At 43.1% G+C, this 20,311-nt stretch overlaps 1 protein-coding gene across 1 annotated transcript in view; it reads right to left on the reverse strand.

Annotated features, from left to right (window-relative positions):
* The window catches only part of LOC115644756 (tyrosine 3-monooxygenase-like), a 42,291-nt gene extending 21,980 nt beyond the window's left edge, over window positions 1–20,311 (reverse strand). Inside the window, exons 1-6 of the mRNA XM_030549266.1 lie at window positions 20,108–20,311; window positions 19,163–19,337; window positions 14,700–14,788; window positions 10,813–10,880; window positions 9,669–9,719; window positions 1,604–1,749 (exon numbers count right to left, since the gene is read on the reverse strand). Of these exons, the coding sequence (XP_030405126.1) occupies window positions 1,604–1,749; window positions 9,669–9,719; window positions 10,813–10,880; window positions 14,700–14,788; window positions 19,163–19,337; window positions 20,108–20,311 (733 nt within the window). The remainder of the gene's footprint in view (window positions 1–1,603; window positions 1,750–9,668; window positions 9,720–10,812; window positions 10,881–14,699; window positions 14,789–19,162; window positions 19,338–20,107) is intronic.

Below are 20,311 nucleotides of genomic sequence, written 5' to 3' on the forward strand. Positions count from 1 at the left end.
TATCCGATTCCTCGCCACCATCCAGAGATGCTCCGATATTATGGTGAGCACAGGATGCATGGTGGGATAGACAGGAAGGGGGGAGAAAGAATACTAAAACAAGCCCTAAATTGGTCAGGGACAGATATGGTTGCCATGTATACCAAGGAGAGGCTCAATGGAGCAGAAAAAGAAGAGAGAACAGAGAAAGAGCTGGGTGATGGGCGAAGCCTGGAGGTCTGACTCAGGGAGTCAAGGAAAGACATGGTTGAACCCACTGTGTGGGATTTTCCAAAATTAACGATAATCAATAAAACAAAATGTCATTTTACCTACACAGTGAGGTATGATATTCCCTTAGTTGGGATTGGGAATGTTGTGATCCACTATTATTTTAAGTGATTCTCTTTTTTCTTATATTGAATAAACTTCTCTTAGCTAAGGCACTTTCAAGTCTTACTTTTTTTCAGGACAATTTCACTGCAGCATGTTTTCAAAGGGAAACAGCCTCTGACCGCTGGTGAGAGGCAAATGATAAGAAAAAGACAAGTGACCTGGTCTAAGACATTTTCCAGACACTGGCTGTGATAAGTAGGGGTCTGGAAGAAGTAAGCTGAGCAGAGGCAGTGGCAGGAATAGGACATGAAGGTAACAACAACGGTGTGTTAAGAAAAAACAATGTGTATTATGAACCTGATTCTGACCACATGTTCACTAGCTCTACATTATGTCAGCAACAGCAAATCTCTAAGACTGCTATGCCATCTTGGAATTTCTGGAGGGCATTGTGCTCCAGTTCCCCCTCCTCTTAGCCCTGGCAATGCCCTCAGCCCACCCAGAAATACCTACTATTCCTGCTGTTGGGTGGGTCGATGACATAGTTCTGGCCTTTCCAATTTACACCACTGAAGGATTTCTCCACATCTGGGGAGATGTAGCTGCACTACAATCCCTGGCTGCACTAGCAATGCAGCTGTCCATTCTCTTTGTGCTGCTAAATCAACACAAGGATCTGGCCCAATATACGTTAGTCTCTAATTAAAATGACAATGTACTGGAAATCTCTTCAGCAGTAGGTTAAGCCAATTTGTCTTGCACCTGTTTATTGGCAGATCGAGTGGTTCACTTGATTTGACAAACATCCAATTTAAACCTAATTTATATCTACCATTTATATATTTATTTTGCCATACTTTAGCAACTGTCTTTGGCCTGCATCTGGCACACTTCCTATTGCTGGGAGAGCAGCAAGGAGGGTGTTTTCTTTTATTGCAGCCATTTTTTGGCTACTCCAGATTACAGAGAATTTGGCAAGCCGATTTGTCGAAAAGGCACACCCTGTCTTGGAACTGAATCTATCCTGGGAGTTAGTAATACAGGATCTCAATCTCCACTGTCCTCTGTCACTCCAACGTCTGCTGACAGACTAACTTGAGCTTGCACCCTCTCAATATTGTACCTATTCCTACTCCCTTTCCCTTGTTATTAGCAAACAGAACTTCATGCCCAGTTCATTCAGAATGGGGGGGGGTCTACCATCACCATCAACACCTCTTTACATCACACATCATTGTAGATTCCCTACCTAGGGAGTGCTAAAATACAATGGACTGTAATGTCTTGCCTTTTAAAAATCTGGAGATATCCTGAAGCTGAGGTATACTATCCTCTTGGTATCCACAGCATTTCTCCAGCTGCTGAAAGGCATCCAGGTACTGCTTACAGGCATGGGTAGGATAGAGGCTGCTCAGCTTCCTGTAGACTTCTCTCCTGAAAGAACATCAACCCTTAGTTCATCTCCTTTACTAGGAGCAGTACTTCATCTCCCTGGCTTCAGAATCACAGCTGTTCACACAGGCAGTGCAGAGAGGGTATCTAAAACCAAGCTGAGCTCGGAAAAAATAATGCTCTGAAGCCGAAGCCCAGATGGAGGCTGCAGGGTAGGATTTTTCCAGGAGATGGGCACAAAATGAGGAACCAGATGTGGGCCTCGATCTTGCACTTGGCTCTGCTCAGGCAGATCTTGGTGCCTGTGTGGAACTGCATGAACTGTTCAACTGTAAACGGGCACCCAGAGTTTCCCTATTCAGGAAAGCACTGAGTATGTACATAAAATGCTTCAGTGCTTTCTTGCATCAGGATTGTTGTGAAAGTGCAAGATACCGCCCAGGCAGATCTGAATGCAAGATGGAGATGTCCATCACCTCAAATTTTGGAGGGGTTTAGCTCATTGTAATAAAAGATGCTATATACAATTATATAAAATTAGTTGGCAGTGCGTGGAATCTAGGGCTTTAGTTTGGGCCCTTCTCATGTATTTTATTATTTCATTTTAAAGGCCCCACTTTTAAAATATATTTAGCTGTTGTAAAATAAACAAGCACTAAAGTGATGGCAGGGAAGCTTAAAGAAATGGTTATATTTATTCATACCCAGCTCTGGGGTTCTAACAAGTGTATAAACATTGTTTTATGAAAATTGAGCTCATTCTTGGAAATACTGACTAAAGAAAATGACTTTCTCTTGTTTTTGTATTGTAGTTTTTTTGCTGCTATTGTTGCTATGGAGGTGATAGCCAGTATCTTGTAATTGTGTCATTCCATCACATAAACTTCTTATGTTAGTGTGGGTGTAATTGGGAAAAAAAAGAAACAGGCTTAGACAGTGGCTGTTGTCAGTATTGTAAAAGCTGCATGAGCCTGGACCATCTCCACAGAGCAGACAGGGGCCAAAGCCTCAGCCAGTGTAAATAGACACAGCCAATGAGTTTTATCTTATCGTGTGGATGAGGCTTTAGCCCACAGTGTATTTTGTAGCCAAGTCTTTCAGCACCATTTGTCTGCATAATTATCACCATCAGCATAGAAGAGGAGAAGCCACTAGATACTAGCCTTCTAGTACAGGGCCTGGAGGAGGAAACATGGAGGACAGAAGCCCCACAGAGAAAGAAGTTGTTGCCAGGATACTTTGATATTGGAGGAGTAATTTTTTGGCCCCTTTCTACTCCATATGGTTTGTTCTTACTCCCTGGTCGGATGACAGAAATGGGGAATAACATAAAAGGAATAAATCTATCTTCTGTGGGCATAAATACCTCGGTTCACATGTGAATGCAGCTATTTGTACAAGGAACAGGCATTCTCCAAACTGTTGTACAGAGCACATGAATAAGGATGAACTGAGCAGCTGGAAATTCAAATGAATATTTGTGAGCCCTGTATTCAGCCCGCTCTAGCTGTAGGGACCAATGATGCTGAAGGGCCAGTGCTGGCCATCCTCACCCTAACAAGAAGGGTGGGACGAGCAGAGTGCAAAGTGGGGCGATAAGCAGAGGAACCTGATCCTATAGCAGCCCCTCAGACTGCAGTCCACACTCTGAGAAGACAAGGCGAATCCCTGCAGAAGAGTTTGTGATCATGCCTTCGGATGCCTACAGTCAGCAGCAAAGGGACATTCCCTGTGTTGAGGCTGCTTTACCTCTAGTTGTCACCAGAGGGTGGGACTTCTGGTCACCTGTGTTCAGGAAAGATTAATTCAAACTGGAACAGGTGCAGAGAAGAACTGCGAGGATGATCAGGGGAATGGAGAGCCTATCATGTGAGAGGAGACAAGGGGAGGTTGGCCTCTTTAGCCTAGCAAAACAAAAGCTGAGGGGAAATCTGACTGCACTCTATAAATGCATTGGGGGATAAGCCCCACGGAAGCAGAACAGCTATTGAAGCAAAAGGACAGTGTTGACACAAGAACAACTGTGTATAAACTGCCCACGAACAACAGGCTGGAAATTAAATGAACATTTTTACCCATCAGAGGGGTTCTGGAACAGCCTCACAGTAGCAGTTGTGGGGCCAAACACCCTAACTCATTTTAAGGTGGAGCTTGATAAATTTATGAATGGAATTGTATGCTGTGATTTCCCAGCAGAACCCTTCCACTCCAATGTTCCTATCAATTCTGCTTACAAACCAAGTAGAAAGGGGCTGAGTTAGAAAACAGAAATTACAGACTTTTAAATACGCTTACTTTACTTTAAATATACTGTACAAAACTTTAAAAAAATTTATATAGAGCAATATTTCCCTATTAGAAAATTTAAAATTGTGTTTACACTTACAACAGAGACAAGTTTAAAAATAATTGTATGGATTGCTCTAGAACTAAGTTTAGTATTACATATGCTTTTACTGCAAACAGTTTACTTTTTTAAAGAAAATTATAAGCACTGCAAATAAAAAAAAATCATATTTTATTCTTTGACAGTAGAGAGAAGAAACAATGGTCTTCATTTAGTATTCTCAGCTGTTGTACACTATTGATCTGCACTGCACAACTGCAGAGTTCCAGCCCAGAGGTGGCTACAATTCAGTGACAGGAAAACAGAACTGTGTACATGTAGGTCTCAATTCTGCAGTTCTTACACGGGCAAAATTCCCACTGCTTCAGTGCATAGCTTTTCTAGGTCTGAAAGCCTTGGAAACCAGCTCCATAGTTAGCTGTCTGAGGCAGAGGAAAAGTTAACCTGCTTTGAAGGCAGAACCTCCTAAAACCAAACCCCTCCACAGGGCTACTCAGGAGGAGCAGATGGTGAGCTAAGGAACATGTACTCCTCTCCTCATTCTGCACTTCCTTCTCTTCTCATTCTTTGGATTGTCTTCAAAGACCCCAGGCCACAAGGGGGAAAGCAGAGGCAGTCCATCCTGAGCCAGGCTGTAGTCACTTTCCTGTATGATCAATGGTTTGTGGAATGATGCGCCACCCTTAGATGTCTGGGATGGGCTTTTAAAATTACCTGGGACATAGAAGAGTGACGTGGTTGCTAGAGAAAGTGGAAAATGGTTCTTCAAAACATTTTTTCCACAGAAAATGGCTTTTTGAATCAGTGAAAATGTTTGAAAAAAATCTGTTTTTCTCAAAATTTGAAGGGATTTTGTTAAAAAATCCTGAAAACCAATTTTTTTAAACCAAAAATCATACATTTTTTAATTATAAGCTGAACAATTTCAGTTGCTAAGAAAGAGAAATATATATCTATACACACTTGGTGGTAGGTTTTTAGACAAAATCCTAAAAACATACCATTAATCTGACCCAGTATGGCCATTCCTATGTTCTCATGATAACTGCATTCAGAAAAGAGCTAGATAAGTTCGTGGAGAATAGGTCCTACAATGGCTATTAGCCAAGATGGTCAGGGACAGAACCCCATACTCTGGGTGTCCATAAACCTCTGACTGGCAGAAGCTGGAACTGGGTGACAGGCAATAGATTACTCAGAATCAGTAGCTTAGCTGGGGAGGAGGGGGGCAGCGGCCACTCCCCCACTGAGCATCTTGGCACCTTTTTAATTTTTACTCACTCAGTGGCACTCAGGGTCTTCGGTGGTGGATCCTCACTCGTTCTGGGTGTCTTCGGTGGCACTGAAGGAGATGCTGCCGAAGACCCACGGAGTGAGTGAAGGGCCCACCGTCAAGGTGCCACCAAAGACCTGGAGCGCTGCCGGGTGAGTAAAAGCACCGCACAGTCAGTAAAAGAGCCGCAGCTGGTGGCGCCTTTTTTTTTATGCTCCCTCTGTTCCCTCCACCTGGCTATGTCACTGCTTAGAATTACCCTGTTCTGTTCATTCCCTCTGAAGTATCTGGCACTGGCCACTATCAGAAGACAGGATATTCAGCTAAACAAAATGTACTTAGAAAAAATCAATGACAATTTGATTTTCAAAAACATTTTGTGAGATGAAAATTATTTCCTGACCATCTCTAGTACCTCCCTAGATAAAATTTATTCAGAACACTGAGGATAATACACCTGAGAAATTTAGGGTCTGATCCAACTCCCATTACAGGCAGTGAAATGATTCTTACTGACTTTAGTGGAGTTGGATCAGGCCCTATTTAGTGTGGGAGAAGGAAGGTAATAACTACTTTAAAAGGGAATATTCTTTGTAAATACTAAAAGCTAGTAAAAATCTGGATTTCTAAAACTGAACCTTGATCTGAATAGTGCTGTAAATTAAGTGCACTGTAAATGCACGCATGCTGAGAGCATATGTGTGCTGTTTCTTTAAAATGACAGGTGAGGGCTGTGAAAGATTCCAGGCAGAATCTTGACAGTGAAGCAATGGGAAAGGCAGCTGGGACAGCTTTAGGGATAATGCTGTTTCCTTATTCTAATTAAGTTCCTTGTTCTCTGTTAGAAAAAGGTGACTGTCTGCCTTTACTATTGTCACATGACATATGTCTCAATATCTTTGTCCTCTGTTCTCCCTTTTCCTGGGCAACTTCTTCCCAGTAAACATCTCCCCATTTGTTCCCATGATCGTTCTGTTTATGGCTCTGCAATAACTATGCCTGACAACATAGACTGGGATTGTCCAAGCCCTGTTTTTGGAAGCTGAGATTTCTGCTCTTGTTTTCATTTTTATACACATGTTGCTACAAACTAAAGGAATCCAACAGCTCTTTAGAGCTAACATCAAGGGACTTTATAGCATGTTAAAAAATTTCCCCTTTGGTTTCCCTGTATCCATATTAGGTTGTGCTGTAATGCAGCTGACCTCAGCACACAGCCCTAGGGAGCTACGGTAACAACTGTGAGATCTAAATTTGGAATTTGGGTTGCTGGAGCTAACTATGTTGAGGAGATGGATAGATACCGCCATAAGGCCTGTTCCATTTGCCACTGTGGGAATAGTTCTAGATGGAGAATGGCTGCCATGACAGAGGTTGGCAGAAAAAGGGGAAAAACAGGAAAGAACATAAAATTTAATTTTCTTAAATACAACATTCCCACACACCAGAATATGCCAATATTGTTGGCTGATGGGAGCCGTCGTGCACATGACACTTAGGATTTAAAAGGCATGTTACTACTTTTCAAAGGTTATTTGAAAATATAGCTTGTGAAAATAATAGCAGTTGGATGAGTAGGATATGATGTTCCTTGGTAGTTATCTGGTGCTCATTTTGCAAATTCTAAAGCCCAATAGATTTTATTTAAAATAAAAAACTCCTTCAGAGAGGAAGGATGACCTTGTTGCTGAGGCGCTGGTTGGGGTCTTGGGAGATCTACGCTCAATTCCTGGCTGTGCCCTGTAAGACCTTGGGCTAATTGTCTAATTTCTCACTTTCCCATCTGCAAAAAGGGGATAATAATTTTTCCTTTCTCCCACCTTTCATCCATCTTGTCTATTTAGATAGGCCCTACCCAGAAGAGTGTACAATCTTCAACCATGTGTACATGTTGCACAGTGGGGCCCTGATCTCAAGTGGGACCACAAGACATTCTTGTAAAACAAGTAACCCATAACAATAATTATTGCTATATAGTGTGATTTTTGAAAGGCAGCTAGGGATGATGGAAGGAGGTGGACAAGAAATCAGAATTCTCCTTACTTCCTAAACCTTCATCCATTTCTGAAGTTGACAAATGTCTTCTAGGTTTAATGAATTTCTTGCTTTATTTTTTTGTTGCAAATCCCACTGGGGTTTTTGCACAGGGAGAGCTACAATGAGGAAAAAACATGGGGAAATGGGCTGCACTGGTGTGAAAAGTGACTCTTTGCAGTGTGGCTTGCCCTGAGTTCATCTGAGATCATGAAGCTTTTTTATTGTAAGTTAGGACCATGTTTATTCAGAGAGTGAGCCAACTTTAAAAGGAACATTTTTAACATAAAGGGAAACCTGTACTGTGCACTGGGGTTAGAAACATCCCTCACCCCATAAATTGCTAGATAGATGCACTCCCTTGCACCCACTATCTATCTCAGCATGTATATATTAAGAGCACACCTTTCCATCGGTTCTAGCATATGCAGGGGAGGAAAGAGGAGAAGAGAAAAATTCAAATGGAAAAATACACGTGTGTACACGTATTGTAACAAAGTTCCTCCTCTATCTTGGTGGGTCCTGCGCTTATTGGCAGATTTGCTCACCTCAATGATCTTCCCCACAGTCTGGGTCAACTCCTCCTGTGTCTGATTATGAGTTGGGAGGTTTGGGGGGAACCCGGGCCCACCCTCTACTCCGGGTTCCAGCCCAGAGCCCTGTGGATTTCAGCTGTCTCTAGAATCTCCTGTAACAGCTGCATGACAGCTACACCTCTCTGGGCTACTTCCCCATGGCCTCCTCAAAACACCTTCTTTATCCTCACCACAGGAACTTCCTCCTGGTATCTGATAATGCTTGTACTCCTTATTCCTCCAGCAGCACACCCTCTCACTCTCAGCTCCTTTGTGTCTCTTGCTCCCAGCTGCTCACACACATTTCCTCTCCTCTGGCTTCCCCCCTCTCTGACCGGAGTGAGCTCCTTTTTAAACCCAAGTGCCCTGATTAGCCTGCCTTGATTGGCTGCAGGTGATCTAATCAGCTTGTCTGCCTGAACTGGTTCTAGCAGGTTCCTGATTACTCTAGTGCAGCCCCTGCTCTGGTCACTCAGGGAACAGAAACCTACTCAGCCAATGACCAGTATATTTGCCCTCTACAGACTCCTGTACCACACTGGCCTGGGTCTGTCACAGTATATACATTTGACTACACTGATTTTTCTTTTCCCTCCCACTTTCACATGACTTTTCACTCTTTTTGCTCAATCTTCACCCCTTTTTCCCCCCACTGGATTATTCTTTCTCGCCTTCTCTCTTCTTTTTTTTCACACTATCCCCTAAGTAGAACATGAACCAGATAATGTTCAGTTTCAAGTTAAGAATATAGGAATTGCCATACTGGACTGACCAGTGTTTCAGCTAGTCCAGCATCCTCTCTTTGGCAGAGACCAGTACCAGATGATTTCAGGCTCCTATGTTTATAAGGAACCAAACAAAAACCACAGACTCAAATCCAGATCTGGGTCCAGATCTGAATTTTTTGGCTTGGGACCAATCTCATTTAAAGATTCTGAAATGCTCAGTTAACATTTATTTGATTATTTTTCAGTCTTACACACTTCCAGGTTTTGGCCAAGACAGGAGCTGCCAAAATACCTTGTGAGAAATGGTTTCATTTTATTTCCAGCCCAACCAGAAGCAAAAGAAATCTTTAAAAAGTACTTGTTCTCATGAGTTTTCCAGACAAATTTTCAAGAGTTCTGGATAGTATTGTTAAGTAGCCAAACTTTTAGTGTCTTCTAACTGAACCAGAACTCTGAGGGCTAGATCTACATACCTACTAAGTCTACTTTGTGCTGCTTTGGTCCTAAGCTCCCCACCTCCTACCAACATCACAGGGGATATAACAGCCCCTTAGCCAGTGCAATTTAGAGCAGCCCTGAGGTTGTTCCAACCTGACAGGGATCAAATTTGCCTCTGTTACCTTGGAAATTAGGTGGGAGCAGAAAGAGGGGCCACAAATGTAGCAGAAAGCCCCCCCTCTTAGGTGCACCAACCCTGAGCCTTTTGATGTATTCTCACCACTTAATGTAACCTGGAAGTAGACTCAGAGGTCTAGTCACCCCTCAGTGCAGGTATGTAACTCCTTTTAGCAACACCAGGAATTACACTTGCATGGGAGAATAGAATTCTGCAAAATGAACAACAAGAAGGGATAATTAATACATCAATTAAAATTAGAGATGTCAAATATTATTTGAAGATGTAGGGCACTGTTGTGCACTTCTTGCACCTCAGAAATTCCCCTGGGTTTCAGTGGAATTGCCCCATGACCTATCATGGGACAGGGTATGAAAAATATACTCACCAAGTAGCAGTCTCCTGGACAGTGTACTCAACTCGAGGCAAAGGGTCTCCTCTTTAAAGAGAGAGAGAGAGAAAAAAAATTATGTAGCTGATTTGAGTTCTAGTCTCAAGTACAATTTTCTTTATATGCCTCAGGATTATTTGCCATACTAAAATAAATACAAATAATAAATAATCATCCTGAAGGATTCTAAAGGGTTTTATGACCCAGGTGTCCTAGGCTCCACCGAATCCCCAGGGATGGTGCAAACAGTGAAATACTGTAAAGGGTGGACCACAGTGGAATGTAGAGGAAGCAATGCTGTATTATTTCCCGTTCCAATTGCTTAGCTGCTGGAAGACCATCAACAATTATATAGCAAGTGGGTGTATAGGTATATTGTGCATATTTCAGCATTAACTTCCTCTCTGTAGTTGTATCTACAATCAGAGAAGGAGATAATTCACAATACTAGTGAGGGAGCTGGCTGACTAGCCATAATGTACAGAGGCTGGCATTAAGCAGAAATCTCTCAAGATTCAGGGTTTCTCTTGAGTTTTTGGGCACCATCTGTCTCACATCTCAAGGCCATTATGCATCTTGCTAATGCCACCCATAAGTCCATAGAATGAATTTCAGTGTCCAGAAGAACAAGTCCTCAGACTTCTCTTCCACTCCCATGTGTTTTTTACACAGAAAGGCAAGAAAGTGTAAATTGTTCATGTGAGGATAAGTCCCTCTTTTTTTTCCTGTAGGACATGCACAAGTCCTTGTCTTCCTGACAGGTTTATTAAGGTACATCCCAAATCCTGGAAGGAAGATACTCTCATCCTATAATTTAAAAGAAAGAGTCATATAGAGACCATTTGCTCCCTAGAATTACATAAAATTATGCAGAGCTCAGTGAGGTGTGAAGGCAGCCCTAAAGTTAAATATTACATTATTTTTCATTGTATTCTGAAATGTTCCTGATTTGTATAGGATGTGTGTTTCTGTGATTAACTCAGTTTTCCAACAGATGGCACCACAGCCCATTGGCCTAGGATTAAGTTACATCAACCATAAAGCTGCTTACAGGTGAACAAAATCAGACTACTTACTGTAAGAGCACACAAAATGTGAAACTGATTTAGAACAAGCAATTTTCCAGTGGTACTACACTTACTGTCTGTAGTTGAAGGCCAGGTCTGTAAAGAAGGCTCTCCGTCTCCTGTACTCTGGGTCAGTGTAGCCCTAAATTGGGAAATAAATTAGCATTACTCATACATCAGGACAGTGATGGGCTTGAATGGATTTGCTGACAGAAACATTCAAAACTAACAGGCCTGAATTTGATTGTTTCTTCTATTGCAGTCTCTCTGTGGCAAGGAATCATGAGAATATTACAGAGTGAGCCAAATTCTGCACTTAGTTACACCCATGAAATCTCACTGACTTTGGATCTGTTCCTAAAAAGGAATGTAGTGTACTTTGGTCACAGCTAAGCATGAAGATATAGTAGGCTTGAGTAGTGATCATTATACAGAATGAAAGGCACAATTTAAATGGGAGAGTTAGAAACTAAGCTCACACCACTGATTTTCTGCTTAGCCATTGTGAAAAGGCACTATGCTGCTGTGAAATTGTATGCTAGGAGTCGTTGCTATAGAGTAAGGATTGTTGAGTGAAATTGTAAGATGAGAGGTGTCTCTAGACAAAGACCAAAAGGACATATAGAATCAGAGAAAATTAGCGTTGGAAGGGACCTCAGGAGGTCATCTAGTCCAATCCCCTGCTCAGAGCAGGACCAAAACCCAACTAAATCAGCTTTGTCAAGCCTGGCCTTAAAAACATCTAAGGCAGGAGATTCCACCACCTCCCTAGGTAACCCATTCCAGTGCTTCACCATCCTCCCAGTGAAAAAGTTTTTCCTAATATCCAACCTAAACCTCCTCCACTGCAACTTGAGACCATTACTCCTTGTTCTGTCATCTGGGTACCCAAAACACAGGACTCCTGGATGGAAGCTCCATTAGCCTGCTCATTTGGAACTTTTGGGGGTTGAATTTGAATGATCATAGGTTTGTTGCTCTGGGGAAAGGGAGCTGGATTGTGGAGGAGGATGAGGAGCTGGACTGTGGTCAGGAAGGGAAGCACCACCCGTCTCTTATAAGCTCAGGCTTTCCCTCCGGGAGTAAGTAGAAGGGTTACTGAAAGCTATTGTTACGTTTAATTTGGTTAAATAAAAGTTGAGTAGTTTTTGACACATAAAAGTCAGAAGCATGATTAGTTGGTGGATTTTGAAGAGATCTGCAAGGCCCACAAAATAGAATTAGGAAAAAGCAGACGGGATCTTCCGCTTTTCACTGGCAAGAGTCATGACAGGAAGCTGGGGGATGCGAGGGAAAAGGCTGTACTAACAACACAGAAACACCAGTGCTGATCAAAGTGTGTGCCTAGGAAAGGGAAGGTCGTGACAGCCATTTTTAATTATGAGACATTTAGAGATGAACATATGATATTTTGCTCAAAAGGGAGCAAATTTAAATTCAGAGTTTCTTTTTCCTTATGTTTTAATAGAAATTCAGCTCTTTCAGTCAGGTCTTTCCAATTATTCAATAAATATTAAAAACGTGGAATCAAATCCCTTTCAGGTTTACATTACTTTTGATATAATAAGAATCATATCTAAATTCTGGCTCCATATAACACAGCTAATAAAGCAGAGCTGATTGGTATCACTGTGCAAATATTTATTATTGTAAATTGTTTGGAACCATTTTTCATGTTAAGGGCCAAACTTTTCCTTTAGGGTTATGATCATGAATACGACTGTAGTCAATGAGAGTTGTGCACATTTAGCTGAGGGAAGAATTTGACTCTGAGAGCATGTTATAATCTCTGTGCGCCAGGGAAGTATTATTATCTCCTTCAATGGGACTGCTCACATGTGTAAAGTTGCCAGTAGGTGTAAAGACCATAGGATCAATACCTAAAATAAAGCAAGATGCAGAAGGTTGGGGAACAGGAACACGTTTTGTCAGACCAGCTGAGCACACAATTAATATGTTGTAATTTGGGGATGACAAATGAATGAGAGGTTTCTTGTCTAGAAAGTGAGACCTGATCACATGCTAAAGGGCTTTTCTGAACAGGGATGCACTTAACCATGTACTTAAAAGTTAAACATGTGCTTAAATGCTTTGCTGAATGGGGACCTGTTGTAATAATTGGGCCTACAAATTTACCTTAATTGCAAGCTCAACTGTGGGAAAGTGGATGAAAGTTTACAAAATGTTCCAATCACATATAATGATAAGCAGGAGCAGCGCCAGGGTTTTTGGCGCCCTAGGCGGGGGTCCTTCCGCGCTCCCAGTCGTTGGCAGCAATTCTACGGTGGGGGGGTCCTTCAGCGGCTCCCGGTCTGCAAGGCACTCTGGCGGCAGGTCCTGAAGCGAGTGAAGGACCCACCACAGAATTGCCGCCGAAGACCCGGAGCGTGGAAGGACCCCCCACTGCCGAATTGCCACCGAGAGTGGCAAAATGCCGCCCCACAAAATCCTAGTGCCCTAGGCGACCGCCTAGGTCGCCTAAATGGAAGCGCCGGCCCGGATGATAAGTGTTGACAGGAAAAGGTGCAAAAAGGAGCCAGAAAGACTGAAGAACCCCCCTTTCTCCCCCCAAAAAGGCCACTAATATAACTCAAGGATTATATTAAGATCATAGCTGGTAAGCAAGAGAAGTGTGGATCTGGAAATTAATTAACCAAAATAGCTGTGTCAGAAATTAGGCCTAGTTGGTGAACAACATAATGAGGGGATGGGCTATTCTGCCCATGGCTCCCTTTTTAGGGTTCTCAAAAAGACGTTGTGGGGGGAAATTAGGAGCATGCTGGCTAACTGAGAAATGGGAGAACACAAAAGAGTAAGCTTTGCCACCATGGCTGCCATCCCCACTGTCTCCTAGGACCCTGGCTTTCCTGTCATACCTTTGGGCCTTCCTTGTACTCATCCTGAGAGATGGTTCTTACCAGACTGGGCCAGAGATGACATCACCACTTCCACTGACAGTGACTGAATCCCAAACCCCACCTGGGATATGAGACTGTTCTCACCCTTGCCCCTTCCTGTGTCTTTTCCCTTCCCCACTTTATGTCTTCTCTTTCCTATCCCTCTTCTTTTTCCTTCTGTCTAACAAGAGCCTGACTTAGCTGGCCAAGACTATATTTTGTGACCAAAAAGGCAGCTAAAAGCAATGCCTTAAACAGCCTGATGCTGTGCAGGTTTGTCACACCTCAGAGAGCCCAATAAGACCGCGTTCTGTGCCAGTGTTTTTCACACAGAGATACTGCATGTGAGAGTCAACACCAGGGACAAATATTGCATCTTTGCTATTCTCTACTTTCCCCTTTTGTGTCTGCTTGTCTTCTAGGAAACAGCATCAGATTTCAACAACAATGGCAGTAACAACAACTCCAGCCCATCTCAACTAATGTTTTTCCCTTTCCCCACAAAAGGACAATTATTACCATCTAAAACACTCTCAGGCAAGGAGGATTTCCTTCTAAAAACACTCTACAGCTAAAGGGAAAGTGGACAAGAGATATTGTTAAAAAGAAAACCTTACTTAATACTTTACCTTTCAAATGTTTTAACTGCTTTTCCTTTTTTCTCCTGTAACTTTATTAAAGGGTTAAAACTATTTTAATGGTGTGTTTGCCATGATGCTAAGCAGACTGAAGTCTCTGTGTACTAAACACCATACCTTGTCTGACACTGTTTAATGTTGGACAGCGACAGGATCATGTTAACACATAGCTTTTTGGGCCCATTTATTCCATATAAATTAATACAACAGGTCTATAAGATTTTTTATTATTAGGTTACTTCATTCATTCCTAGTTCACAGGTGTCCATTGTATATCTCCTCTTTAAAAGACAAAAGTCGGGCACAGAATTGATTCGGAGGCTAGTTTTATAGAGAATTCTTTCTATTGTGCTTCATCTGGACAGCAGAAATAACCAAGGTATTTAAATCGTTTCAAAGGTAAACTAAGGATGAACTTAAACTTACAGGATGATCATGGTCCAAATCAGGTTCATACTTGGCAATCAGATGGTGGCACTTGTCAAGGTCTCGTATTTTCTTTGGAAACCATGGGACTGTTGGAGATAGCAAAAAATGGTACATTTAAATGATCCAGGTTCAGTACAGGCTTGGGAAGAGACAGAATAAAACCAAACCACTGAGAATAAGCACCTGGGCTTCATAGGAGGAATATCTTACACCCCATGTGTTACAAAGGGTGAACTAAAAATGAGTTGAAAAATGACAAACAATATCACTGTTCACAGTGACCCAAACCCTGAGGGCCCCACTCAGGCGAGCTTCATTTATAATCAGTCAGAAATTTGCTTTTGTAAAAGGTGATATTCTTGCATTTAGTCAGGATGCTTGAAGTTCACTGTGGCCTTAACCAGCACTGTCTTTTTTTTGCATCTAAAATGTTACGGGAGCAAATAATTCCAGACATGATTATTTGCAAGTGCAGCTGGGGTTATCAAGGCCCCCAAACCTGCAAACACATATGCACATTCTTACTTTTTTAATCTGTGAATATTCCGATTGATTTTAATGGGACAGCATATGCTTTGCTGGATCAGGACCAGAGAGCTCAGCATGTTGCAGGATTGAGCTCTGAGTTCATGACTGCATTACAAATAACTGTCTTTACAAAACAGAGACTGCCTTAATGATGGGTTGCATGTCAGTTGCATGAGCTAAGCAAATGAAATCACAGTTTAAGACAGAAGCAAACCTCTCTCCCTTCTGTTCATTGGGAACAGTGCTATAATAACCATCTCTACCCATTTCTCTGACCGTGCCACTCCGGTTTTCACTCACCTTTCCCAGCAAATTCAAGCTCCTTATCTTTGTATTCAAGCTCTCTACATCTCTGCTCTCATCTTCTGCTGCTCCCTGCTTGCTCCCTGCCCTCCATCCAAGCTTCCAGCTGAAGTGCCCCTTTTGTTTCATTCTCACGTTCACAGTTCCACACTCATGGGAACACCTTCCTTGTTCCTACTGACTCGGTGACCTGCCTTGTCACATTCAAATCCCCCCTTAAAATTCATTTCTGCAAGACTTCTCCTCACTAGCAACTCACATTGTTTAAAGTTAAACATGTGCTCAAGTGCTTTCCTAAATCAAATGTTGAATGCTGAAAATAGATTATTAAATCAATGCATTAAAAAAAACTCAACCCAACCTTCCCCCCCACAAACGAACAATGGCAGTAAAGCTGAAGAAAAGCCGTGTTATCATTATCATTTCTTTCTCTGGCCCATATTTCCTCCCCCAATAACACCTCACTTTATACAACGCCCATTTTCAGAATTGTTTTCTCTGTCCCAGGTGGCATTTGATTAAGCAGGTGTTACTATGTACAGTTCACTGCATACAGTATATGCTCCCGCCAATAAGGTCCCCATTCAGCAAAGCCTATGTTTAAATTCCATTGGTGTCAATGCGTCTTAACTACTTGATTAAAGATAAACATCTGTGGAAGTGCTTTTCCGAACTGGGCATAAGGCCCTGATTCAGTAATGCACTTATGCATGTGTTTAAGTCTGTGCCTATTCATACTTGAACTAAAAAAATGTAGTTTGCATTAGCATAAATGAGTGTTACACACATGCATGAAGCCCATATACCTATATTCTCTATCATTTCCTCCGGTTTTGATCATAAGTCATTCACTCTTCACCAGCCAATGAACGTAAGAATTACCACAATAGGCTGAGCCCCTGTTCTCTGGCAAAGGCTGTTTAGATCTCAGACCACTGTTAATTTCAGACTGGCTGGTGAGAAGGCTGTTTTTCTTCTATGGGTACGTCTACACTACGGGATTATTCCAATTTTACATAAACCGGTTTTGTAAAACAGATTGTATAAAGTCGAGTGCACGCGGCCACACTAAGCACATTAATTCAGTGGTGTGTGTCCATGTACCGAGGCTAGCTTTGATTTCTGGAGCGTTGCACTGTGGGTGGCTATCTCATAGCTATCCCATATTCCTGCAGTCTCTCCCGCCCCTTGGAATTCTGGGTTGAGATCCTAGTGCCTGATGGTGCAAAAACAGTGTCGCAGGTGATTCTGGGTAAATGTCGTCACTCAATCCTTCCTCCGTGAAAGCAACGGCAGACAGTCATTTTGTGTCCTTTTTCCACTGGATTGCCCTGGCAGAGGCCATAGCATGGCAAACATGGAGCCTGTTTTGTCTTTTGTCACTGTCACTGTATGTGTACTGAATACTGCTGACAGAGGCAGTACTGCAGTGCTACACAGCAGCATTCATTTGCCTTTGCAAGATAGCAGAGATGGTTACCATCCCTATTGCACCATCTGCCATTGTAAATTGGCAGTGAGATGGTGGTTATCAGTCATTTTTCACTGTTTGCAATTGGAAATTGATGATGATGGTTATCAATCATTTTGTACTGTTTGCAATTGGAAATTGGTGATGATGGTTATCTATCATTTTGTACCATCAGCTGCTGTCATGGGTGCTCCCGGCTGGCCTTGCTGAGGTCTGCCGGGGGCACTTGGACAAAAGTGGGAATGACTCCCTGGGTCATTCCCTTCTTTATGTTTGGTCTAAAAATAGAGTCAGTCCTGCCTAGAATATGGGGCAAGTCTACTAGAGAGCCAGAGAGCACAGCCGCTCCGGGTCAGAGCCCCAGAGATCCCGAAGAAATGATGAGCTGCATGTCATTCTAGAGGGTGCCCCTGCAACAACCCCAACCGTTGCTTCCCTCCTCCCCCAACCCTCCTGGGCTACTGTTGCAGTGTCCCCCCATTTGTGTGATGAAGTAATAAAGAATGCAGGAATAAGAAACACTGACTTTTTAGCGAGATAAAATGAGGGGGAGGCAGCCTCCCGCTGCTATGATAGTCCAGGGAGTACAGAATCTTTTCTTTAGACACGAAAGGGGCGGGGCTGATAGAGCTCAGGCTCAGCTGCTAGGATGAGGACAGTTACCAAGCATTTTGTACTGTCTGCTAGGAATGACCGGGAGTCATTCCCATTTTTACGCAGGCGCCCCCGGTCAACCTCACCGAGTCCAATCAGAAGCACTCACGGGATGATGACGGTTTTCCACCATTTTGTACCATCTGCCATCAGCGTCTACCAGCAGCATGCTGTAGACATATGGTGACATTGAAAAATGGCAAGAAACGATTTTTTCCCTTTTCTTTCTTGCGGAAGGGGGTGTAAATTGACAAGATATACCCTGAACCTCCCCGGACAATGTTTTTGACCCTACAGGCATTGGGAGCTCAGCCAAGAATGCAAATACTTTTCGGAGACTGCGGGGACTATGGGATAGCCAGAGTCCTCAGTCCCCTCTCCCTCTGTCCATGAGCAACCATTTGATTCTTTGGCTTTCCGTTATGCTTGTCACACAGCACTGTGCTGAGTCCCTGCTGTGGCCTCTGTCTATCAATAGGCTGGAGATTTTTTCAAATGCTTTGTCATTTTGTCTTCTGTAATTGAGCTCTGATAGAACGGATTTGTCTCCCCATACAGCGATCAGATCCAGTATCTCCCATACGGTCCATGCTGGAGCTTTTTTTGGATTTGGGACTGCATCACCACCCGTGCTGATCAGAGCTCCACGCTGCGCAAACAGGAAATGAAATTCAAAAGTTCGCAAGGCTTTTCCTGTCTACCTGACCAGTGCATTCGAGTTCAGATTGCTTTCCAGAGTGGTCACAATGGTGCACAGTGGGATACCGCCCGGAGGCCAATACCGTCGATTTGCAGCCACATTAACCCTAATTCGACATGGCAATGCCGATTTCAGCGCTACTCCTCTCTTCGGAGAGGAGTACAGAAACCGGTTTAAAGAGCTCTTTATATCAATATAAAGGGCCTCGTTGTGTGGATGGGTGCAGGGTTAAATTGGTTTAACACTGCTGAATTCGGTTTAAATGTGTAGTGTAGACCAGGCCTAAGAGAACAAGTAATGTTACAGAAGGAATATCCTGTCCTTTAGAAATTTTTTAAAAAGAGAACACTCTGTATTCTAACAAATAATAATAATAGCACTTCTTGTTTATAGAACATCAGATTTCCTGAATATTTTCTATTTCATAGAAAATATAATAGCTACTACATGTTGACATACAGAGACAGAATGCACAGAACTACTATGGAGAATATGACATTGATAAAATCTATTGCATATTTTTATGTGCATTATTTTCAGAATCATCTAGAAACAGAAGATGCATGAAAAATAAGTGGACCCCAATGCTGAGATGTGTTTTAGGAAGACTGACCTCTGTGAGGTCACTGGAGCTATGCATGAATGTGGGATCTGCTCAGGAACATCACTTTGCAGGACAGGGGGCCTAACGTCACATGCATAAACTGGAAACTCTGGACCTAATGAATAATTTAAATACAATTAGACACACTGGTGGGAGGAGGGGACTTAGCCATTAGGGTACAGGTTCCACACATTGCATACCTCTCTCTTCTCTGATAGTTTTCACATCTTCTGCCACTTTCTTTAAGGAGTTTATAAGGACACTGACATCAGAATTATGAACTTCACATTTGACAAAAAATTCGAGGTCATCAGTAGTGTTCTTGGATTTTTTGGCTTGCCTGGTTTCAAAGTGATGGATTCCAGCTTCAAAAGTCTGCAAAAGACAAAGGTACACATGGTGAGAAATCTAAAATCACTGAAAGACAACTCGCTTTGACTGCAGCTGTAATATGTCTTTTAAAAGACAACTGGATAAAGCTTTACAAGAAATGCCAACACCAATTTTTCTTATGCCTAAAATGAACTGTCCATTGGGGTGTATGTTTTACTGTGGGAGATGAGCAGCTCTTTCACTCAGGATCCTGCCTTCAGATAGTTTGCATAGAATCTGCTGAGAGAATCCACAGCATCGTAACAGCCAGAGGGTCACGTTGGCTGAGGGCTCTTCACCCTAGAATCGTTTTCCACCTCAAGGCACCATAATCAGAGAATGGGAGAGGGCAGGGTGGGCTGCTTACATTGGACAAATACCCCCATACAGCAAGATGGTTCCTCTAAACAGCTGTTCCCATCCCTCTAACCCTCCATCCTCATTTCAAAGCGCCCCTGCAACCCCCTTCAGCCAGGAGAGCACCAGCCAACCCCCCTGAGCAGAGAGGTGATGCTAATATACGGAGGAACCGAAGAGCTGAGAGCCTAGGAAGTGGGAAGAGGCAGCTGGCTTATAAGGAGGGACACGTGCAGACGCTAGAGGGGGTCAGGCCGATCAGGTCTGCGGGAAGGTACAAGCATGTGAGAAGAGAGGGGAAGGTTAGGAGGCAGAGGCAGGGGGCTCCGATGGAGCACGGAAGGGGATGAGGCAGGGCAGGGGGATGCTGCGAAGGGCGAGGATTAGGAGAGAGGCCGGGCTGGGGAGGTTTGTACCTCGAAGACTTTGGCTGTTTTAGAGAGCCCGGCCTTTTTAGCATTCCGGAGGGTGAAGGTCAGGATCAGGGTGGCTCTTCCTTCCTCTTCCTCCCAGACCAGTCCCTCTCCCTTGCCTAGGGGCTCTGTGGCCGGCGCGTCCTTCTCCGCATCTTCTTGGAGGCTTGCTCGCCTGTCTGGGGTGCCCGCAGGGTCGGTCTTCAT

This window comes from Gopherus evgoodei, chromosome 1, assembly GCF_007399415.2.
Source record: "Gopherus evgoodei ecotype Sinaloan lineage chromosome 1, rGopEvg1_v1.p, whole genome shotgun sequence".
Lineage (NCBI taxonomy): Eukaryota > Metazoa > Chordata > Testudines > Testudinidae > Gopherus > Gopherus evgoodei.